General features: G+C 38.2%; 1 protein-coding gene across 1 annotated transcript in view; it reads left to right on the top strand.

Moving 5' to 3' along the window:
* Positions 1-25,377, top strand: part of PLA2R1 (phospholipase A2 receptor 1) — a 79,585-nt gene that overhangs the window by 2,924 nt on the left and 51,284 nt on the right. Inside the window, exons 2-9 of the mRNA XM_063318313.1 lie at positions 1,386-1,766; positions 3,142-3,315; positions 3,689-3,862; positions 5,437-5,550; positions 6,777-6,920; positions 8,599-8,787; positions 10,167-10,324; positions 11,174-11,281. Of these exons, the coding sequence (XP_063174383.1) occupies positions 1,386-1,766; positions 3,142-3,315; positions 3,689-3,862; positions 5,437-5,550; positions 6,777-6,920; positions 8,599-8,787; positions 10,167-10,324; positions 11,174-11,281 (1,442 nt within the window). The remainder of the gene's footprint in view (positions 1-1,385; positions 1,767-3,141; positions 3,316-3,688; positions 3,863-5,436; positions 5,551-6,776; positions 6,921-8,598; positions 8,788-10,166; positions 10,325-11,173; positions 11,282-25,377) is intronic.

The following is a 25,377-nucleotide window of genomic DNA, read 5'->3' on the forward strand; positions in this document are numbered from 1 at the left end:
TGTCACCAACCTGATTTTAATTGTGTTTAAGATACTATTAATTGTTATTTTTAATTGGAAGCTGCATGCTGCAAAGCAAGGTACTAGCTTCTAGCATGATCTCTATTTCCAAGAGTGCCTGTGAGACTCACATAGGCTTAGAAAATAAAACGGTGAGAGACTAAAGCCCAATATCTTGTTCAAATTTCCAGAAAAAAAAGTGGCTTTACTGGGTGGTAGTAGGATCTAGTTTGCGGGTTAGAAAGGGAGTAAGAAGCAATCTCCCCAATTTTCCTTCAGATAAATGAGAATTTCATGAATAGCCATAGCAATCTTTTTGTGAGTGTACCCACAACATATTCTCAAAATTCCAAATGTGTCCAAGGCCTAACAACTTGACTACCCTTGTTTCAGGGGTGTTTTCTAAATTGGGCAACAACTGATTCTGGCAATAATTTCATATTTCTCGTTTTAGTTATAATCGGGAAGTACCTGTGCATCTTTTAAAAAGATGTATTGTTTCAGTGAAGTTAAAAAACACCATGAGTCACAACAATGCCAGTTAGAAAGGGTTTTTCAAACTTTGTAGTGCTGTGACCTCCTAACATTTCAGATGCTCATCATCTTGCTGGCACAGATATATCGGTTCTAAACAGTATAGTTCAAATACAGCTAAATTGAAACCTTAAGAAATGCAAAAGTTTGGGAAGACTTGACAGAAAAAAAAATCTTCCATATAAAGCGTTTGAGCTGGATAGCATTTCTTCATAATAGGTTATACAATTTGCTTTACTCAGACAACTAGAGATGTAGAGGGAAATATCTTGATATCTCTCTTAAGTGTGAATGATTAATATATGAGTGCTCAGATTTTTAAAAATTATTTAACCTCTTTTTAATATTGCAGATACTGTATTCAGTTTAATAATTAAAACAAATATAAAGGCTTTATCAGTTGCAATCCTAAACTCACTTTTGCTTCAAACTGGATTGAAGTTCAGAGTGCTATAGGTATATGTATACATAGAATATACATCTAGTCCTATTAAGAAAAGAACTCATAGAAGTTCATTGTGTGCTTGAGTCCCAGAATTTTCAATGTAATTGGAGCTAAGCACAAAGTTAATATTCCCCCCCCCCAGAGCAGCTGGTTGTCTAGAGAGCCCAGAAAACAATCCTGTCAATGTTCTAGCTTTGCAACCCCAATTCCTGTTAGATGTACTTTGGGTTTTCCTTCTAGATAAGCCAACATAACTGAGACAGCAGGAAAAAATATAAGATTTTGGTCAGCTATAATGTGGGCAAAAATTTAAAAGTTGTTTCTCGCAAAACAGACCAGACCAGCTAGATAACACCCCTGCCCTACTATATGTATAACATGAAACAAAACTTTTTTTTTGTTCTAGGAAAAGGAATCTTTATTATCCAAAGTGAGAATTTCAACACATGTATTACAGCTGAAACGTCCAACCTCATCCTTGAAAACTGCAATCAAGTTTCCAAATACATGTTATGGAAATGGGGTTCTAAACAGCAGCTTTTCAACATAGGCAGAAGCGCTTGCCTAGGACTTAACTTCAGTAACCCAGAGCCATCACTAGTAATGACAGAATGTGACTCCCATCAGTATTTACTGTGGTGGCAGTGTCATGGAAAGGCACTTATTGGGGCATCACAATACAAATTAGCAGTTGAAAATAGCAAATTTATTGTAGTTAAAAGAACTTCCAGCTATGGATGGAAACAGTTCATGTCACATGATGACCTTTGTGAACATGCATTTGAAGGTAAAATAAATTAAATATTAATAATACAGGTGGTTCTTGTTACTCATAAGGGTTATAAGAAAAGCATCTTCCAATATGATTAAGATAATTGCATCTACTTGCTATCAGCTGGACATGTATAGATCTGTCAGCAATTTATACTGCATAGCATATGAACATGTAAAAACTTCAAATGGTATGCACATTGCTGGCATAATACTTCTCCTTTACATGATGATCATCCATATAGATATCCAGGGCCTGACACACTTTATCTTTAGAAATTTTGTGAAATTTCTTCCATGTGAACCAGCATCCATGGTTTAAAATGAAGTCTATTTAGTTGCTCAAGAGGCCACAAACAAGCCATGGGATAAAGCAGACATGAATTCTGGCTTATTCCTCTCGGTTACACTGTGAACCCAGTGGTTTAGGTAGGCTCATTTCATACAGGGATGTATAATGGGGTGTAGAGTTAACATGGGAATTGGTTGGATTTATAACTTCCATAATTAGTAATATGGAAGGGGCAGTAGTTAGCCCACAGCAACATTACCTAGCTGCTTGGGTTTTCTGCAGTTATGCAGTGTTGACGTGTATGGGGAGGAGGAACAAGTCATGTTGGTGTAATGTGGGGCTTTTTTTGGATCAATTCTACAAGTTCACATGCCTTTATGGATCAGCTTAATCTTTCACCTTCGTTAAGTTGTCAACAAACCTAATGAGTTACAAAATAAAGAGCCATCTTAGGACTAGTTCAGCATAATGGTACCAGAAGACACATTTACAAATATTTTGCATGTTCTCAAGACGTAGGTGTAGGAAAATTCCAAGGTATGAAAATGATAACACAGGAATGATTTTTAAACTTTATATCTGGCTTGAAAATAATAAACCACTCTTGCTCAATTTTTGACTTCACAGAAATATTCAGATTCTGGTGCTTGACTCTGAGAACTAAGTAAAGGCAACTGGTACTTACAAATCCATGAACATCACATGTCCTGATCTTGCAAAAATACGAACAGCAAATATTTGAATCACATGTCAGTGGGCTTGTACTGTAATACATTTGTTAGAGTTTAAGGTGTTACTACTGCAGCAGGCTTGTATGGATACTCTTTTGGACAGCTTTATTAAGTGATTGATGGGAAATTATTATATTATAAAAATTATCAACTGCAAATCAAGTTGTTCCTATCATGACGTAAGCTGTATTAAACATTGGTGGTAGGAGAGCACTCCCTTCTAGTGAAAGTACATTTACTGTTGCAAATCACAAAACTATTATGATACCAGATTTATTTTTGGAGGGAGGGAAATATCCATTAAAGGTTTTTATACTCTTTCAGTTTTTTTTCCAAAAGATGTATCAGCAGTATTTTATTCCATTCAGAAATGTATACCCTGTTGGGAAATTCCCTTGGTTTGCCTTGTGTTTTTCCATTTAAATACAACAATAAATGGCACTATGAATGTATCAGAGATTTCAGAGAAGATGGATATCCTTGGTGTGCCACAACAAGCCATTATGAACAAGATGAAAAATGGGGATTGTGCCCAAATTCTGGTATGTAGTAATCAATACACTCCTTTATCTATTTATAGCAATGACACATACATTGGCCTGTGGACATTAGACTAATAACTGGAATGATAGTCATGGGGTGGAGAGATAGTATATGGGTGGATCCTGATTACTGTTTGCTGTTTGTTAATTGTTGAATTGTATTATTCACTTATATTATCAAGAGTTATTTAGTATGAAGGTAATTTTAAATTTCAGAGTACATCCTACTTAGTTTTGACAGAATATGGAAGGTACACTCATAGTAATATCTTAGCATTTCCACTTTTTCACTAGGTGTTAATCTAGATTGTTACATTAGGAGTGTTATGTTTCTTAATTACTTTGTAATATCATGCTGTTTTTTTCTACACAGGGACTGGCTGTGACATTTTTTGGAAGATAAATGCAGGTACTAAGATTTGTTACCAGATCAACCTCCTTTCTGTTCTCTCCTGGAATGAGGCACGTGTTGCATGTCAGGGACAAGGAGGAGATTTGCTAAGTATCACAGATATGAGAGAACAGAAGTATATTGGTGGTCTGATTGGTAAGTTTAAAAGACATGTTGTTAAGTGAAACCTTGATTTGTTGAAGAACAATTTGTGTAAGAACTTTCAGTGAAGCCCCAATTACTGATTCCTGTTTATATAAACTTAATTGGCTGAGTTCATGTGTAAAACTAAACTAGTATTTGCCAACCTGTTATGGATTCCCCAGATTCCCAGCCAGCATGGAAAATGGTCCGAATGGAGAATTTAGGGATACATTGTCCCAAGAGACGGGATTGGCATCAGGTTGGAAAAAAAACGAAATTTAACGCTACATGAATGAGCAACAGAGACTTTTAGATTTGCAGGTTCTTTTTTCCTGCAATCCTTTGGTGTGGCAATGAAAAACAGATTAGAAATATCCATTTCCTATTTTAAGATAAATAAATTTTATCAATATGTCCAAACTGGGAATTCTAATTAGCTAGAACTATGATTTGTTCAAACAGACCAGGTGTAACATTATGAACATAAACCATCTCTTAGTTTCTTTTAATTATCATGATTTAAACTTTCAGTTGGTCCCTTTTGGAAGCAATGGTACAGTTAAGTTAAACATAAAGCAGAAGCTTCTATGTGGCTGCTAGGTGTCAAAAATGACTTGATGGCACATAATCAATCCTCTAGCCATACCAGAGAAGCAGTGAGAAATACTCAAGCCGCCCCATGTTGTTATTTACTGTGTTTATTTGTTATTTATTTATATATTTAGTGCTAAATTAGGGGCAAGGAACTTTGTGGTAGAGGAGGCACATATATTTAGCTAGCTAGTTTCTGTGGTCCACTAGGGGCAGTACTCTTAATTGCTAGTTGATTCAAAAGGACACATTGTATTTTCTTAATTTTCTCAACTGATTCCCCATCCTTTTTCCATTGTCCAGACATCTTCCTCAACAGCAGCTTATTTGGAGGTAAAGACAGTGGATTTTTATTAGGAATTTACCCATTTCCCTTTACTTTGTCAGCTCCACTCTTTTGGCCTTCTGTGATTCCTTTGTTACTATACTGACACATGGATTCCATCTTGGAAACAATTTAGAACAGTGTTTTTCAAACTTGGCAAATTTAAGATGTATGGACTTCAACTCCCAGAATTCCCCAGACAGCATGCTTAAAGTATCCAAGTTTGAAAAACACTGATTTAGAAGAAAAGGTTAGGTACAGTTGGCTGGGATGGGTTAGTTGTGCATACTCAACTGAAGAAAAAGGCTTGCCCTTTTTTGGTAGGCTGGAGAAGCTCTGTTTGAATGACTGTTTGTCAGCTCTTGAAGGGCATGAAATAAACAGTTCCTTTGAATTCTATATCTAAAGTCCCCTGCATTGGCTCATTCCTATGTCCTTATTGCAAAATTGACATGGTAAAGAGAGTAGGAGAAAAGAAGAAGCAATCCAACTGTTTCCTGAAAACAGTAAATTGCAATTGCATCTGCTGCAGAAATCTCACTCTGCTTAAAGAGGGCAGAAAGATACATGCATTTCATTGGTTTAAGCATCCAAGGCTTGCATTATTGGGAGTGAAATCTAATGGTATCTGAATGGCAACCTGTTTATGAGTGTTTGATATATTTTACAGAGCAACTGAACACAAAAGAAGCCATGCTATGGACAGGCTTAAATCAACTGGATGAAACTGCTGGCTGGCAGTGGTCAGATGGTGCACCTCTAGCTTTGGTGAACTGGCAAATGGGTACCACTTGGATTTATTACAGCACTGTTGTTTATGACTTTTGCAGCAAAAACAGTAATCAGCTGGCAATGAACTAGCTAGAGTGGGCATAAGAAAACCATAATTTCAGTCCTGTGAATTGAGCAAATCAACACAGAACCAATTAGTTCTGTCCATTGTAGGGGAAAAAAATTGGCTGCTTTCTGAAGATAGGAAAATTTCTCAGAAATTCCATGGGATAGGTTGATATTCTTTAGTTTAGACAATGTGTCTAATAATTTTTTCTTTCTCTTTTTTTGAAGATCTATCTCAAAATATCTTGCCAGTGCCTCCCTGCCACATTTTATGGCATAAAGTGCCAATGAGAGCAATGCATGATTTGTGCACTGCATAGTCTTAAGTTTGAAAACTTCTTTCCATACTGGACATTCTTTGAACATGTGAAATGGCATGTTAGAATATTTGCATATATTAACATGCTAAAAGGGGACTTGTTTGCTGGTCTTGAAAAATTAGATGTGGTATATATATTCAGTAAAATTATATGTTATGAATTATTCAGTATTATTGAATAATTAAGGCCATATGCAGTCTTTGAATTACATTCTACAAAATAAACATGAGCTGTGAGAGGGCTGGACAGTAGATTTCATGAAATTCATACTCCCATTTCTATCTGAAACTTTTGTCATTTTCTCTATCTTTACAGCAAACTTGCATGATTATTCCATGAGCATGATTTTAAAATGCATGCTAATATGCAGAAGATGGGTTCACACATTTTCTAGACAAACAAGCTCATACCATAGGTGTTGTGCATTTAACCCTCAGCATCCATAGACTACAGAAGAGAAATAAGCTAAGAATTGACTACTTTGAAATCAGTAATTCAGTTTTGATATCAATCTGTTGCCAAGATTTGAACCCATAAGTGACTTGGAAGTTGTTCCAGGTACTTCAGGCATAATTTTTTCTTGCAGGCAATATGATTTGGTAATAACTAGTAATGCCAGAACTCTTGAATCACCCATCCATATGTCATCACACAAATCTAGTGGTATATTGTAAGGACACCTGAGGGATGGTATGATGACTGTGTACTCTCTGCACAGTAAGGCAGGTTGCTGCTTGATAGATCCCTGTCAGTGGAGGCTAAAAGTTACAGATTTTTTCCTACTGCAATATTTTCTCTGAGTATTTTGCTTCTTTTCATAAGGATATAAATTATTATAACACTGTGTTTGCAGATCCCATTGAAAGTTCTCTTGGGCCACCTCGTTGTAAAGCATTTAACTTAAAAATACAAAATGATTGGCAGAGTTATTCATGTGAATCTGGACTACCATATGTATGCAAAAAATATTTAAATGCTACTGACCATGAAGGAATTGGTAAGTCACCATCACCAATGTACTGTATTTTACTCTCTGATTCAGTTTGCAATAAAAGGACATACCTATTATGCATCTCAGTGCATGATGGGCTTTAGACAGTTTGATATTGAATGCCCTCAATTTTTTTAACCAAGTGATTGTAATTTAGATATTGCCTAATACTACAGTGGAGCCCATGAAAAAATAGGCCATAATGTTGGGTTTGGCAACCTTTTTTTAAATTTTGGGTATCAATGCACAATTTCTTGTGATGAACTAGTATCCAGGGGGAAAAAAAGCTGAACACTTACAAGCGAAGATCATCAGACTCTCGTAAGATCTGATGTAAGATTGTCAAATCTTGTGAAGCTTAATCTCAAAAACGTTGAGTATTTTTGTTGAGTAAATTATTTTGTTTTTGAGGAGCTAAATGGTATTGCATCACCAAACACTGCAAAAATGATCTCCAGTTCATTGTTATGGTCTTTGTTGTTGTTTACCTCTAAAAAAAACTGCTTAAATGGCTAGGTCTGATGCACATTTATGTTTGTTGTGTGCAGGTTATACAATTAGTTCTATCCTTAAACCATTGTTTTGCATTAGACTCTTTGGCAGACATTAGTTTTGGTTTTTAAAGTAGACTCCTGAGTCTGTCTTCCCTGGGTCTATAGCAGTTAATGACAACCATTCCAAAAATAAGATTTAAATTAAGAAATATCATCGCCTCTTCACGATCATACCAGATTTTGTTCTATTGTTTTCTCAGTGAGAGTCGTGGAAGTTGGTTTTTACATATATAAATAGATATGTAGATAATTGCCCTAAAATAAATTTAGAGCTGTATTTGGTCCTGTCTTTTTGGCATACTGTATATTATAAAAATAATAAAGGCAGCATAAAAATAAAATAAAATAAATAAAATTTACAGTCCATCCTGGTTTCATATGAAGTGAAATATATATGTCCATTTTAATATATGATTATTATAATAACCACTTAACTCTAACAAAAGTATTGCCCAAACATGGGATTTGGACTTACTTTTCCAGTCACAGACCAGAGTATGACTTATTCTTTTAAAAAAAGCCCATAGGTTTAACTATATCTCTCTCAGCAAAAGCATCTTAAAGACTAGATAAATTTACTGTGGTGTATCCCTTTGTGAACTTCATATTATCAGGCAGGCTAATGCCATAGTAAATTATTCCTCAAATGCCACAAGACTATTGTTTGTTTTGGCTTTTAATTTGCATTTAAATGTGAATTTTTTCACTATCGCTTATAATGCACATATCTAAACAAATTTTCACTAAAAATATGTTTTTAAAATTGTGACTGGGTGAGAACTACACTAGAAGATTTGGAAGGTCTGGGAGTCAGTCGATAGCCAAGTTTCAATCTGTTCATTACGTACGATATGTGGATCAAATCAGTTTGATGAAACTTCATAAAGATCAAATTGCTGAAGTATCACTAGAGCAGTTTTTATTTGTGTAATCGTACATTCTTAATCTGTTTTTATAATGTTTTGTACTTGTACTTTTATAGATTAATGCGTTTTTATTCTTGTAAAAAAATAGAAAATAATGTGAAAAAGCTAATGTTCTCACACACTACATGTGGAATGCAATTATATAAAAGTGGGAGACTATTCAATTTGTTAATATAGCTATTTTTTATATATTTTAATTAAAAGATTCATGGAAATTTTATCCTACTGACTGTGACAGTAATTGGTATCCATATAATAATTACTGCTATAAACTTCATAAAGAAGAAAAGACCTGGAACGAAGCATTTTTCTCCTGCCAGGATGATAATAGCACACTCATTAGCATAACCTCTTTGGCTGATACAGAGATGCTTATTAACCTCCTTGAATACGGTAAATTTTTATAATTAGTTGATATTGAACATTGTCTTAAGATATAGGAAGTTTCCATTTTTAAAGCAGCTGTTAAGGGTGTTGTTTTTTTTACTTGAAGTACAGTACTAGAATCTAGCCCAAGCTCTTTTGGAACCTTTCCTCAAGGCTCAGAGGTTAGTATTATTAGACAGCTTTGTAAAGTTCAGGAACAGCAGTCTTGCAAGTTGATGGAGTCACACTGGGAAATTCCCAGCTGCTCTGCACCATCTTATATGATTTGTATAAGAACTTTCAGTGAAGACCCAATTACTCTGATTCCTGTTTATATAAACTTATTGGCTGAGTTCATGTGTAAAACTAAACTAGTATTTGCCAAGCTGTTATGAATTCCCCAGATTCCCAGCCAGCATGGAAAATGGTCAGAATGGAGAATTTAGGGATACATTGGGATGATAACCACTTGAGAACATGATGCTGTTAACTTGGAGTAACAGGGTTGTGTAAAGTCTTATCCAATGTTAGTGCCAGAAATTAGAGCTGTCATTGAAAAACCCTAGGAAAATTGATGCATAATTATTTTTAACATTTCATTTATTTTTAGTTTACATATTATTACAACCAGCATCTCGGATATTTGTTTGCTTTTTATGTATCACATTTATATCTCGGCTTGAATCATTTTTGTGGGTGAGGAGACTGTGGCCCCCCAGATGTTGCAGAATCATAGCTTTCATAAGGACCAGCTGACATGACCAGTGATGAGGGATACTGGAAGCTGTAGATCAACATCTGGTGAATCACAGTTTCTCCAGCCCTGAGTTTTAATTGCACAGTCATCTTTTGAAGCAAGAGTAAGAGAAAATAATTTGAGGTTACCTCTGGTGAGTTTAATGTCTCAACAGTCTTGATAGACTCAAAAACATGGTGTGCATGGTAGTTTATAAAATAATTACAAGCCACGGTGCTTTTATGCTATTCAGAATATTTCTTTCTGTGAATAGCTGTTACTAGAAAACAACAGAATATGCAATAAAGTACATGTCTTGCAGTAGGCTTTTGGGGCATCTGTTTGACCACTTTGACCAACATAATACTATATTAGATAGGCCTTGATAAGATACAGGAGAGCTCATGTTATGCTGAGCAGTCAAGAAAAGGAATAGTACAATATTATGGATGTATAGGACAGGAGGAATGGGCAAATGTGTCCTCAGAGTCAATCTCAAATTCTTTTTGCAGTTTTAGTTTTTTCAGGATCAGCCAAGGTCAGCTAGGTGCTATTGCCTGCAACGGCAAGGCTAATTAAAATTTGCAGACCTTTTTTTAAAATGTGCTGTTAGTCAAACATTACCTAGTTTTTCAAGTCATCTTAAGATGCAGTTAATTATCTTCTATAGAAAATGTGACAGACACATGGATTGGACTAAGCAGTAATAAGACCCCTGTTGAGTTTGAATGGTCTGATGGATCTGCCATAATCTTTACCTACTGGAATAAACAAGAACCAAATATTCTTCAGCAGAAAGGACAAATTTGTGTTTCAGCTCAGCAACATGTATGATTTTTTTCCTTTTTAAAATAATTAAGTTGGTGAATGAGTTTGTATGTTATCTATGTATTACATGTATGTTTGTGTGTTATGAATATTACAGAATATTGTGAGCCTTCCATATTTGATGGTATTCAATATAAAATGATTACTCTTGTGCATACAGCAATTAATGACATAACTATATCCCCGCAGAGGCATCTTGCCTATCTGATCCATAACTATTAGTATTGTCATTTTTTTTCCATGCACGGCCATCAATTTCTCATTTCTCTGCTTCTTCCATACAATATTATCTAAGGTCTTTGCATGTTTCTCTTATCTGTTCTTTTTCAGATTTATTATTTTTCAGATTCATTATTTCAGGGAAGTTTGCTTCACAGCCTTTCATTTGCTCACACATTTGAATTTTTCCAAAGTAGTTTTTCCTGACCTGGAAGAAATGTTGATAAATATTCTATGATACCACACAATAGCTCTTTGAATTATTGAGATAGTTTCAAACCAGATGTGCAGAGCAGTCAACAATATTAGATAAAATACAGAAGGATGATATATTTATATTTTAGTATTTAGGGTTTTTATTACACAAACTTTTAATATATTTAAAATATGTCTAAAAGGTCTATCTAGCTGTGAAACAGGGCTATTCGTGCACTAAATGAGACTGCAGATGATCAAAAAATAGTAGTACTTTCCGTAGCCTAATGCATATGAGTAAAGCACCTGAAATTTATTTATTTATTGAAATGTATTGGCCACTGAAATAAGTAGGCCTTTCTGAAAAAATGAGATACTTGAGCTACTTCAATTGTTTTTCTGTTGTAATTCTATTCTGTTACTTTTTTTAACCAGGAGGGACGCTGGAAAGTCAAAGCTTGTAAAAGCAGATATTTTTATATTTGTAAAAGAAGAGGAAATGTGGGGAATCACATTTCTGAAGTGGAATCAGGCTGTCCAGAGGTAACATTTAAATATGGGAAGTATTCAACTATAGTTTGGTAAGAGTTAAAGCACCTTTTGAAAATGTCATGCTTCCTTTGCATTTATAATGTACGCATATTACTTTCAGAAGTAAATTGTACTGGGATCAATAGGATGTATTCCCAAGGTAAAAATTATACCGAACTAAGAATGTCTATCCGTTGGCATGAATTAGCCTGCTTAATATAATCAGCAATCTTTGTGCAAGGCATCTTAATTGGAAGTTGTGGGCTTAGCTATACAATGAAACCATCTTAGTGGAAGTGCAGGCCAGCTTTTAGGGTGGGCTGATCTATGGTTAACCATTGTCTAATGTCACAACCTCCACTGAGAAGTGGATTAATTAATTTTATATTAGTGTTCAACTCAATTCCAAGGAATGTATTATGTCGGAACTTTGAAACTTCCACAATAGATTGCTGGCTTCTTGTGCTCATTCTGAATCTATGAAAATGACCCTAAGAGGGATCACTGTACCTTCAGGGCCATCTTAAATACATAGTTTTTCCCGAAACAAGGCTGAAGCAGGGCTCCTCCTCTTTAATTTCTATTAATTTGTTGATCGAAGCAGTCTCTGACCCCAGTTTTTGTCCTCCAACTGTGGCTTACAAAAAGGTTACGTCTTTGTTATTTGCTGATGGTGGGTCTATATGTTCATTTACTGTAGAGCTGTAGGTCTGAGAAGAGTCCTTCAGGCCTTTGCCTCTGACTACTTTGAAGAAAAACTTACCATCAGCTATTCTAAGATCAAAAGTCATAGTATTCTTTAAATGCTTGACAAAACGTAGCTGGCAGATTGATAGATACAAGACAGAGCAAGTTAAAGGTACAGCTGTGTTGGTGTTGTTTTCCAGGAGTTTAGCCCTGATTGCATATATTAGAGATTCTGCTCAGAGATGTGTGGCTGCGATTTTTAGGTGGTGGTTTTTTCTCAGATGGGGATTTACATATTACTTCTACAATTTGAGTCTTCCAGGGTAAGGCAGTCATAAAGCTGCTTTATGGAAGACAGACTTGCCTTACAAGGATTTCTCCATCCTGGAAGCAAAGCTATCTTTGTGGTCCCTTATTATGTACCCAGTGCTGTCTGACATTTGGAGGCAGGATCTATTGCAGCAGAAGCACAAATGCGGATCAACAAAATCAGTTGCTGGCTTAAAATGTCTGCCCTGTGGACTTGGCCTCTTTGATTCTATTGGATAACTTTTATCCAAGTTGGAAAATGACTTTGCAGACAAAACTACGCAAGTAGTCTGTCTGCCTTAGTCTTGCAATCCTTGGATTTTCCCCAAAATAAAGAGGTTATAAGAGAGCAAATAATGGATATTGGATGTACAGGCAGACAGTGTTAAACCTCACCTTGCTTTGAGAAAGAAAATCTAACCAAAGCTTTTAACCCACCTAAATATCTCTTTAGTGCTTTCACCTTAGCTCATTTCAATGCTCTAACTTTAGCCTCATTGGAAAGAAGGTACTGACAAATTCCCTTTGAAGAAAGGTCATTTGGGAATGATTGAAACTTTTGGTCATATCCAGTTACACTGTCAATTTTATATTCACCACTTTTATATAGCCCTGATTCTAAGAATGTTCCTTTGTACATTAAGTATATTGTATATCTCAGTTCTCACTAATTCTAACGATGTTCCTTTTATAATTGAGAATTTCTTCTTTAGAACTTGTGCTACTAGAAAACGAATGATGAAACTGGTAACTATTTTATTTTATTCTGCAACTTACCCACAAGAGATGTTCATTGGTATCATAAGATTATACAAATATTTTTAGTTTATTCAGTTATTTGTTGGTTACTTTTATTTTTCTGGTCAATCAATCAATCAATTGATTTTATTACGGTCACTGATCAGTACAAGATACAATTCTATAAAAATATGCACATTAGCCATTAGCCGTAAAATATGAGCCATCTAAATTAAAATAATTTTAAATTTGAGTTTATGAGTTCCAATTAAGTGTTAAAATACATTTGGATCACAATGTAAGTGAGCCCCTTAATCAAGTTTAAAAACGATCTTATTAATTTGCATTATCATGACTAATATTCTATCAGGTATAAGTGTCTATAAAAATATATGTAAAATATTGAAAGAAGTGATAAAAAGAGTAAAATATCATATGTAAAATGTGTTATATAGACCACAAAGTTATTACAAGGGATACATTACTACATTTTTCCAATCATAATCTGATGTATCTTCATAGCAGCTGCACAGAATCTGGCTACTTGCACCATGACAGTTGGGTATTCATCTATAAGTAACATTTGCATACAATCTGTATCTTTCCATCTAGGGCATTTACTAATCAAAGGTAATGTTAGTTTACTCCTGAGCTCTTTATAAAAAGGACAACGGAGAAGCACGTGGTCTGTAGTTTCTATCTCTCCATTGTTACAAGGGCACTGCCTTGCAGCTATTGGGATTTTTTTGTATCTGCCTTCCAAGACTGCAGAAGGGAGTGCATGGCTTGGAGCTAGGGAGAAAGCTTTCCGCTGGCTAGGAATTTCAAGTTGAGAAAGGTAGTTAGCAGTATTGACAATATATTTATTATGCTCTGAAGATAGGAAATGAGGAGCCTTCTGTAAGTCCATTTGTCTCTCTATATCCTTTATCCTTTGCTTCAGGGTCAATTTTGCCTGTTCGTAATCCATCCTAAGAATTGAATCTGTAGAAAATTTTAGCTTTGCGAGGCTAAATTCGATGTCCTTTAACCAAGAGGATTGGAAGTAATCTTGAAAAATGAGTGGTGCTAAACCTTGGGGATAATGCTTGAGTTTTAGCCAAAGGTTCAGGGAGGCTAGACGCACTCTTGCCTCGACTTTTATCATGCTGACTTCCAATCGAAGTTGAGCATTTGTCACACATTTGGGCATTTGGAGTACTGCTCTAATAAATTTGGACGGTGCTGTTTCCAGAGGTGTAATGCTTGAAATTGGAGCACCAACGCAGGACCCGTAAAGGAGCTGGGCTAATGACTTCGCCTGGAAGAGTTTAAGAGCTGCTGGAATATAGTGCCTGCCTTTGCTTCGGAAAAACTTTAGAATGGCATTGGCTGATTTTTGTCCAGAATCAGCTGCATACTCAAAGTGAGGTTTCCTAGATCCAGTGGCATGCACAACTACCCCTAGGTATTTGAAGCTCATCACTTGCTCTATTCTGTGCCCATTTAGATGCCAGGAGCGAAGTTTTGGCCTTTTAGCGAAGGTCATTATCTTTGTTTTCTGATAATTTATTTCTAACTGATTATTAATACAATATTGGGCCAAGGATGTCAAAGCTCTCTTGAGACCTATAGGAGTCCTAGAGAGTATGACCGCATCGTCTGCATACAGCAGCAGGGCAATACTTCAGTCAATTTTTCTGGTCATGGACAGTAATAAGGTTGGTCTCTTTCCCTCTCTCTCCCCATTGATGGAATGCTCTTTGATTTCACAAAGGATTCCATCAAGGAATTTTCTTTTCTGCAAACCTTATGCCTTCTCCTACATCTTGGTTTTAGTCATGCACATTCTGCTAAAATCATGAGCAATAATGTCCTTCAGAGTGCCTGGTACAATACCTAACAGTCCAAGCAGCCACTGTAGAATAAATTTAAATAATATCTATGACAATTGACAATAATTATATCACCACAGATATTTCTCACCATATTTTCAGTCAATACTGCCTGACCAACATTGTCTTATTAGCTCAAAACCCTTATTAAATGTTATGCTCTACCAGAGAAAAATCTGTAACCAGCATACCAGAGTGGGCCCTACTGAACATTCCAAAAGCAGCTCTTTTATATTACCTGCTCCAAAATATGCCAATTTTGTGTTGTTTTGCAGCACAATGGTGTGTTTTGATACTCATGTATGGAGGAGGATTTTCAAACCAACTACTCCTAATTCCTTTTAGCTTTTCCTGGGTGATTTTGGGATAGGTCTGGATTGTACAGAAAGGGTGAACTGCATGTCAACCAAAGTTGTATTATAAAAGAGGCAGAATGGGCTATGTCATTTCTAGTTCATAAAATGAGATGGATATTCCTGTACCAAATTGCAAGGGTTCCTTCTACTTTAATGTCAACAAACTGGCTGAAAGTTAGTTTAATTTTGATTTCAGGTTTAGATACTCCTTACATTCATTGCTGATCATGAGAGGTCAATCCCTCCTTCATAATATGTGGTGGTTTTCATTTGCTCTTGGATTCAGAGAATTGTCCTGTTTTATTTGTCTTTACAACATTTCTGATGAATTGATGATGCCATATCTTTCTTTGATATTGCAGCAAAGTGCTCATTGCTCAGCTGGCCATGTGCCATGTGATTTTATTACTAATTCAACAACTCCTTTTTTTTTTGGCCCTTCTAATCTATAAACTGCTAACAGAGAGCAAATGTTTTGTTACTGAGGTCAAATTCCTTAAGCTAGCTGTCTAAACACTACAGCAGTGATGATCAACCCATTTCCTCAAGCCTTATCTTGGAATTATATCATGAAGCTGTCATTTGCCTGACAAAGAAGAAAGGAAGAAATGTTGCTTACAAAGCTAACAAAATTGGGTTAAATGGGGGGTCACAGTATTTATATATCATTTGAAACGCTAGTATTTCATGCAAGTGGTGCAGCCTCTAGGCAGCTAAGTCCACCAACATCCAAAGAACTTAGTTAATTAAACTGAACTAATAATGAAACAACTTAGTTATGATTTACATGCTTCATTGTTTGAAGGATATATGTGTTGCTGCCATGTAATCTGAAATGTAAAGCAACTTGAACAAAAGTTTCTACACAAGCATTATGGCCACATGGTAGATTACACCTATAACAGTGAGGAAACATTTCTATTAATTGTTTATTGTTATTTTTCCTCATTTACTTTTGTTTTATATTAAATGGAATTGTAGTTTTGAACACCTATTCTCACCTTTCCATCTCTTATTCATACCATATTCTCAAAAGGGCTTACTGTCTCACAAAGCAAGATCTGGCTTTTTATCTCCACAAACTAATATCAGCATGTCTCAACTGTAAGCTCAGAAGCCTGGCTGAGGGTTAACACCTGTCCTTAGAAGTTACAATTTGTCCTTAAATGTTAGTTGTTCAGGGCTGACATCCTATCACAGGTTCATTTGATACGCAAGGTTGTTTACTCAGACTCACTAAGACGTTCCCAAATGAGACACTGCACACGAAGACCTTTTGTTCACCCCTTTTATGTAGGGGGGGGGGTTCTTTTACTTATAAAATCACTAGTTACAGTATAAAAGGGCTTTTTCTCTACCTAGGTGACCAACTAATACAATTCTTCCCAACTGTCATGAGTACTGATGGCGAGCAGGAGGAGGCCTCTATCCATGGGGGAAAACGCATGCGTAGTACTGAGGAATTAAGCAGCCATTCAAAGAGACACAGATCAGACCCGCCTTAACTTTCGGGGTTTATCTGTCTGGGCTTTTCCCACACTTCTTCAGTTTGTTAGGATTTTCTGTCTTATGTAGCAGTAATAAACTCTAGAGACCTACTCCTCATCTCAGCGTGATTTCTGACTGTTAGGACATCATGCGTTTTCCCCCCTGGATAGAGGCCCCCTCCTGCTCGCCATCAGTACTCATGACACCAACTAGCCTATATTTCTATCACTACTCTAAACTATGTCTATTCTAACTAATACATGTAGGTCACTAAGCTATTCTATCACTATACTGTTTCTATTTCTGACACTACTAACAATTCTACTACTATCTTTAGAACCCAGTTCTCCTTTAAGTGGACAAAGTCTCACTTGCTCCTTCTCTACCTTTTCTACAAGCCTTGACTGCTGCTCTCACCCTTGCTTCCTTCTGTCTTCTGCTTCTCCTACACACCCACACCACACCCAGCTGTTCAAAACCCAGAGCTTTTAACCATCTCCCAGCCTTCCTTACGTTAAGGTGTGTTAGGCTTAAAGGGGAAGGAAAGCACTTAAAGGGTACCTACAATTTTAGTACAGTCTGTCCTGCCACATATCCATCCATCCATTTATTTATATACATACATACATACATACATATAAAAAAAATGTATAAGGACACCCATGTTGCATCAGTGACTCGGTGATACACAAAAGATTAAAAACCCAACAGTTACAAACAATGTAATGACTCATAACTCCTGAAGTAAATAATACTATCCAAGCATAAAATCACATCAACAACAGAGCTTGCCTAGTCTCCTGGCCTGAGCACCTGGGGAGTCAGCCAGGCCTTTAGAGCCCTACAAAGGCTGACAGAGTTGGGGCCATCTGGATCTCTGGGAGGAAGTTGCTGGCACAGAGAGAGCATGATTCCTGAATCCAACAAGATGACTTCGTTTAATAGAGGGGGACCCAGGGCATGCCCTCTCTGCTGGATCTGGTGAGGCAAGCAGAAACAAATGGGAGAAGACTGAAAAACAATTTTGGATAAGTGAGACCTCCTCCTATATTCAGAAGTTCATTCATCTTTGGATGTGGCAAGTGGCTATCAGTATGCCAAAGATCACCTCAAGATCACCTTAACTGTGTGCAAAGCTGGCTGGTCAGCCATCCCCTGAATGGGGTATCATTGGAAGAGAGCTGTGTTAATCTCTGCTGGCAAAAATCAGGAATCTGGTAGCGGGGGCTTGGAGTGGGGGGAAGGAAAGGGAAAACAGGATGGTTATGCAGATGCACGTTACATACTGTATGAGACAGATTACAAATGCCTGATCAAGCAACAATTATGTGTTATATACTCTAGTGTATTATATATTGTGTTCGTTGAGACCTTTTGAGAGTGCCTAAGACCTTTTGAAGTATGTGAATTCAACAGTTTCCCACTCAGTGATGCTTTTAAAAGTCCTGCTTTTTTTAAAACTGTCACTTTGAGGGCTGCTGTGGACATTGTATCTGTTAGGAAAGACATATGCTCAACCTCTTTAAAAATCATCCTTCAATATGGCATGTTCCATTTAAATCATTCCAAATCTTATTTTAACATGTTGTTGATCCCCAAAGCGACATAACTGTTTTATTAGAAGTTAAATGCTAATTTAAACTTCATTAGTCAAGTACATGTCCTCCATCCTAGTGTCTTCTTTCTGTTCTTTATTGATACTGTCTTTATGTCTCCACTAAAGCTTTTCTTCTGCTGACCACATCTGGCCTGATATTTTGGGCAACAGAAGATTCATTCTTGATCATCAGTACCAATTAAGAAATTGTTTAGCTGGTTTATAGAAATAGCCTAACAAAAACATTACTTAAAACATAGAAAAGCCAATAGCCAACACATGTGAACATACAAACCAACAATGCAGATTCTGGCACAGTATAACCCAGAAACACTGTATCCTCAAAGCTACAAAAAAAACCACAACCTTCTATTCCTTGTTTTAAATTTTATTTTCATTTTTATTATATTGTTATAAATCTTAATACATTGTATTTCAATACCCTGATACAATTAGAGATAACATCCTATTATTTAGATAGCTTAAAGTATTGAAAATAGAGAAAGGAAAGAAAAAATTCCATCAATATTAATTACAATTTAGGATGTCAATATTACAAGCATAAAATTATTTGTCTTTTTTTTCCAAAGTTAAATGTAACATTAAAAAACCCTTCTGTTCCTAAACAGTATATGAATCCCAGCCTTCCAATGTGATACTGGATGCAACATAAAATTCAGGTTTGGATAATAAGATACTAGATGGGTAATAGAAAACCATATTCAACTTTCAGAGAAAGGGGTGAACAAGCTTAATCTTTTTTTGATGGCCTACCAGCAACTAATCCCATGTAATTTTTAAAAACAAAACTAAAACTTTTAAGTAGATATTTTTCTGGGGCTTGTTGTTGTTCAGTCACTTCTGACTCTTCGTGACTTCATGGACCAGCCCACACTGGAGCTTCCTGTCGGTCGTCAACACCCCCAGCTCCCCCAGGGACGAGTCTGTCACCTCTACAATATCATCCATCCATCTTGCCCTTGGTCAGCCCCTCTTCCTTTTGCCTTCCACTCTCCCTAGCATCATCTTCTCCAGGGTGTCCTGTCTTCTCATTATGTGGCCAAAGTATTTCAGTTTTGTCTTTAATATCATTCCCTCAAGTGAGCAGTCTGGCTTTATTTCCTGGAGGATGGACTGGTTTGATCTTCTTGCAGTCCAAGGCACTCTCAGAATTCTCCTCCAACACCACAGTTCAAAAGCATCTATCTTCCTTCTCTCAGCCTTCCTTATGGTCCAGCTCTCACAGCCATATGTTACTACTGGGAACACCATTGCTTTAACTATGCGGACCTTTGTTGTCTGTGTGATGTCTCTGCTCTTAACTATTTTATTGAGATTTGTCATTGCTCTTCTCCCAAGGACTAAACGTCTTCTGATTTCCTGACTGCATTCAGCATCTGCAGTAATCTTTGCACCTAGAAATACAAAGTCTTTCACTGCCTCTACGTTTTCTCCCTCTATTTGCCAGTTATCAATCAAGCTGGTTGCCATAATCTTGGTTTTTTTGAGGTTTAGCTGCAAGCCGGCTTTTGCACTTTCTTCTTTCACCTTCATCATAAGGCTCCTCAGTTCCTCTTCGCTTTCAACCATCAAAGTGGTATCATCTGCATATCTGAGATTGTTAATGTTTCTTCCAGCGATTTTGACCGCAGCCTTGGATTCCTCAAGCCCAGCACATCGCATGATGTGTTCTGCGTAAAAGTTGAATAGGTAGGGTGAGAGTATACAACCCTGCCGTACTCCTTTCCCAATCTTAAACCAGTCCGTTGTTCCGTGGTCTGTTCTTACTGTTGCTACTTGGTCGTTATACAGATTCCTCAGGAGGCAGACAAGATGACTTGGTATCCCCATACCGCTAAGAACTTGCCACAGTTTGTTGTGGTCCACACAGTCAAAGGCTTTAGAATAGTCAATAAAACAGAAATAGATGTTTTTCTGAAACTCCCTGGCCTTTTCCATCGGATATTGGCAATTTGGTCCCTAGTTCCTCTGCCTTTTCTAAACCCAGCTTGTACATCTGGCAATTCTCGCTCCATGAATTGCTGAAGTCTACCTTGCAGGATCTTGAGCATTACCTTACTGGCATGTGAAATGAGTGCCACTGTTCGATAGTTTGAACATTCTTTAGTGTTCCCCTTTTTTGGTATGGGGATATAAGTTGATTTTTTCCAATCTGATGGCCATTCTTGTGTTTTCCAAATTTGCTGGCATATGGCATGCATTACCTTGACAGCATCATCTTGCAAGATTTTAAACAGTTCAGCTGGGATACTGTTGTCTCCTGCTGCCTTGTTATTAGCAATGCTTCTTAAGACCCATTCAACCTCACTCTTCAGGATGTCTGGCTCTAGCTCACTGACCACACCGTCAAAGCTATCCCCAATATTATTATCCTTCCTATACAGGTCTTCCATATGCCACCTTTTCTTGATCTCTTTTTCTTCTGTTAGATCCTTGCCATCTTTGTGTTTAATCATACCCATTTTTGCCTGGAATTTACCTCCGATGTTTCTAATTTTCTGGAGGAGGTCTCTTGTCCATCCTATTCTATTGTCTTCTTCCACTTCCGCTCATTGCTTGTTTAAAAATAATTCCTTATCTCTTCTGGCTAATCTCTGGAATTTTGCGTTTAATTGGGCATATCTCCCCCTATCACTGTTGCCTTTTGCTTTCCTTCTTTCTTGGGCTACTTCTAGTGTCAGAGCAGACAGCCATTTTGCCTTCTTGGTTTTTTCTTTCTTTGGGATGTATTTTGTTCCCGCCTCCTGAACAATGTTGCGAACTTCTGTCCATAGTTCTTCCGGGACCCTATCTAATAAATCCAGTCCCTTAAATCTATTCTTCACTTCCACTGCGTATTCCTTAGGAATATTAGTGAGCTCATATCTAGCTGATCTGTGGGTCTTCCCTAATCTCTTTAGTCTGATCCTAAATTGTGCAATAAGAAGTTTGTGATCTGAACTACAGTCAGCTCCAGGTCTTGTTTTTACTGACTGTATGGATGTCCGCCACCTTTGGCTGCAAAGGATGTAGTCAATCTGATTTCGGTGTTGTCCATCTGGTGAAGTACATGTATAAAGTCATCTCTTAGGTTGTTGGAAGAGAGTGTTTGTTATGCAGAGTGAGTTGTCTTGGCAAAATTCTATCAGCCTATGTCCTGCTTTGTTTTGTTCTCCCAGGCCATGCTTACCTGTAATTCCAGGTGTCATTTGACTGCCCACCTTAGCATTCCAGTCTCCAGTGATGAAAATAACATCTCTTTTAGGTGTATTGTCCGATAGGTGCTGCAGATCCTCATAGAACTGATCTACTAAAGCTTCTTCAGCATCTGTGGTTGGGGCATATATTTGGATCACTGTGATGTTAGATGGCTTGCCCTGTATTCAAACTGAGATCATTCTATCATTTTTTTGGATTGTATCCAAGCACTGCTTTCGCCACTTTACTATTAATTATGAAGGCTACTCCATTTCTTCTGTGGTTCCCTTGTCCACAGTAGTAGATCTGGTGGTCATCTGATGTGAAGTGGCCCGTTCCAGTCCATTTCAGTTCACTGATGCCCAAAATGTCTATCTTTAATCTTGACATCTCACCAATAACCACATCCAATTTGCCCTGGCTCATAGATCTTACATTCCGGTTCCAATGGTGTGTTGATCCTTAGAACATCGGATTCGCCATTCACCACCAGCACCGTCGGCCGCTAGCCGTCCTTTCGGCTTTGAGCTAGCTGCGTCATCACGTCTGGGGCTAGTTGAACTCATCCTCTGTTCCTCCCCAGTAGCATTTTGACCATCTTCCGACCTGGGGGTCTCATCTTCCGATGGTATACCGACATATATCTGGTTGTACTGATCCATTTAGTTTTCATGGCAAGAATACTGAGGTGGGTTGCCATTACCTTTTCCAGGGATCACATTTAGTCTGACCTCTCTGTCATGACCTTCCTGTCTTGGGTGACCCTTCATGGTTTAGCTCATGGCGTCATTGAGGTGCTCAAGCTCCAGCACCATGACAAGTTAACGATCCTTTGCTGAAGTTTTGGGGCTGCCTTTCCATTTATTAGATTTATTTTTGCACAAATATTTTAATTCAAAATACTAAAACATCAGTTGAATAAAGTATCCAAGAAAGGCATGACTAAGTATAGTTCATTTTGTAACAGTGTAGTATCATGAATATAAATGTTGTTAACTCATGATGAATGAGCATATGCAAACTCAGGTGAACATAAAATACTTCTGGACAGGAATTTACAATAGAATGCTGCATCATGTTTAATGTTTATATTTAGAATTAAGGTTTATACAGCTGCCAGTATAAACAGACATACACTTTTCTAAACTCAGCTCAAAGTGAATGAGGAAGTAATCATAGAGCATTTTTGCTGGCTCAGCTGAATGAGTCTTTCCAAATCTTAAACTATAAGAAAGTGCCCCCAATTCTCACTCTTCAGATGCCTAGAAACTTTTACACCGTATCGTGTATATGGCATTAAAGACACTGAAAGAATTTGAAATATCAGAGAGGCCAAAGCATCAATCTACCAGTGTGGGGGCAGGAACAGAATTGGATTCACTCCAGAAGCAGGTCAAACTGCCTGCTTTACAATATCCAGATGTTGTTATAACTTTAACATAACAAAAATATATGTTTATTTTTTCTTGTCCAAATACTGTGTTGAAAATATAAAACCCATGGGTACTAATTATATATTCCCTGGTGAAGAATTCTGGAGAGCTTAAAAATTTGCATACTCCTTTGTTAGTCCCAAATATTATGCAACTATGAATATTTTTTCATAGATCAATATGGTTAAATTGCTTTTTAGTAACATATTTACTAATCATTTATTTTATTTTTTATTTATTTATCAGATTTGTCACTGCCCATCTCCTCCCACCAGAAGGACTCTGGGCGGTTTACAACAATAATAAAACAATAAATATACAATGAAATGACAATATGTAAAAATACAGTATCTAAAAATACAATTACAAGTAAACATTATAGATAAAAATAGAATCCAAATGGCAGATAATAACTCAGTCCTTGTATGTGATGAGCACTCTAAGGCACTAGCCATCCCCAAACATGATGACTCCCCTCCCTGCCCCAAGCCAGGTGGCAGAGCCAGGTCTTCAGATTATTCCGGAAGGCCAGGAGTGATGGGGCTAGCCTCATCTCTGGGAGCAAGATTTGCCAGAGGGCAGGAACTACAGCAGAGAAGGTCCGCCTCCCGGACCCCACCAGATGGAATTCTCTTACCGACGGGTCCACAACATGCCCTCTCTGCATGATCAGGTGGGACGAGTTGATGTAACTGGGAAGAGGCAGTCCCTCAGGTAGCCTGGCCCCATGCCATATAGGGCTTTAAAGGTGATAACCATCACCTTGAATTGGACCCGGAAGCAAACTGGTACCCAATGCAGCTTGTGCAGCAAAGGTGTTACATGTGCCCTTCTGGGGGCACCAAAGATAGCCCATGCAGCTGCATTTTGGACCAGCTGTAGCTTCCCGATACTCTTCAAGGGTGGCCCCATGAAGAGCACATTGCAGTAGTCTATATGGGAGATAACAAGGGCACGAGTGACTGAAGGGCTTCCCAATCCAGGAAGGGGCGTAACTGGTGCGCAACACGTTGCGCAAAGGCCCTCCTGGCCACTGCTGCCACCTGCTCTTTGAGCAGGAGCCATGAGTCCAGGAGGACCCCCAGATTATGCGCCAGGTCTGTCTGGGGCAGTGCAACCCTATCCAGAACCAAAGATGACAAAGTCCTGGATACGGAAGAGCCATTAACTCTCAGCCACTCCGTCTTACCCGGGTTCAGCTGAAGCCTTTTGTTCCCCATCCAGACCCCTACAGCCCCCAGGCACTGAGAGAGGGCAGTCACAGCATCACTTAACCGGGATGGAGATATACAATGGAGTATCATCAGCATATTGATGATACCTCATCCCTTGGTGACAGATCATCTCACCCAGTGGTTTCATCTAGATATTAAAAAGGAGCAGAGAGAGAACTGAACCCTGCAGCACCCCACAATGGAGGGGCTGTGGGTTGGACCTCTTGCTTCCTATCACCACTGATTGGGACTGGCCCTGGAGGAAGGAGGTGAACCAGCACAAAACTGTGCTGCCCTCCCCCAACTCCTCTTGCCGTCCCTGCTGAGCACAGTCTTGCGTCTAGCTCCGGACCTTGTCGCCACATTCCAGCGCAATCCAGGTTTGCATCCAGCCTTGCTCCTAGCTCTCAGTCTTGCCTAGAATCTCCATTCCAGTCCAGCCTTGTTTCCAAGCCCCAGCCTTGCCTAGGATCTCCAGTCCAGGCCAGTCTCACTTCAAGCCCACAGCCTCGTCTCGAATCTCCAGTCCAGCCCAGTTGTGCTTCAAGTCCTCAGCCTTGCCTAGGGTCTCCAGTCCACCCAGTCTTGCTTCAAGCTCTCAGCCTTGCCTAGGAATTCCAGTCCAGTCCAGTCTTGCTTCAAGCCCACAGCCTTGCCTCGAGTCTCCAGTCCGGTCCAACCTGGGTTCCAGCTATCAGCCTTGCCTGGGATCTTCAGCCCAGTGTTGCCTTGCTTCCAGTTCTCAGCCTTGCCTAGAAGATCCTGCCAAGCCCAGCCTAGTCTCCAGAGTCGAGCTTTGTCCAGTGGTTCCAGTTCCATCTTGCCTAGCCTCCACATGTTAGTTCAGCCTTACCTGTGTGCCAGCTCACAGATCCTCGCCTCCAGCTTCTGCCTTGCCACGCACTCTAGCTTCACCAAGTATGACAGCTTCAGAGTTAGCTGAGTTCTGCCTTGTTGTTCTGCCACAGTCTGACCCCACAGCTGTGCCTGATCATCCATCATTGCCTGGTGGTCCTGATTAGAACTACCTTGCTTTATTTCTTCAGGACTCTATTACTGTAAATAGTTGTTTTAAATAAAGAGCTTTTGATGATAATTCTGCCTGGCCACCTCATAATCTGAACAGGACAGCAAGTCCCTCATTCACACTGAAGGGGCCCCAACAGCTCTCCACCATCTCTAGGCAGGTTGGGAGGGGATGACCAAGTTCTCAA

The sequence above is a fragment of the Candoia aspera genome, chromosome 1 (assembly GCF_035149785.1).
Source record: "Candoia aspera isolate rCanAsp1 chromosome 1, rCanAsp1.hap2, whole genome shotgun sequence".
NCBI classification, from domain to species: domain Eukaryota; kingdom Metazoa; phylum Chordata; class Lepidosauria; order Squamata; family Boidae; genus Candoia; species Candoia aspera.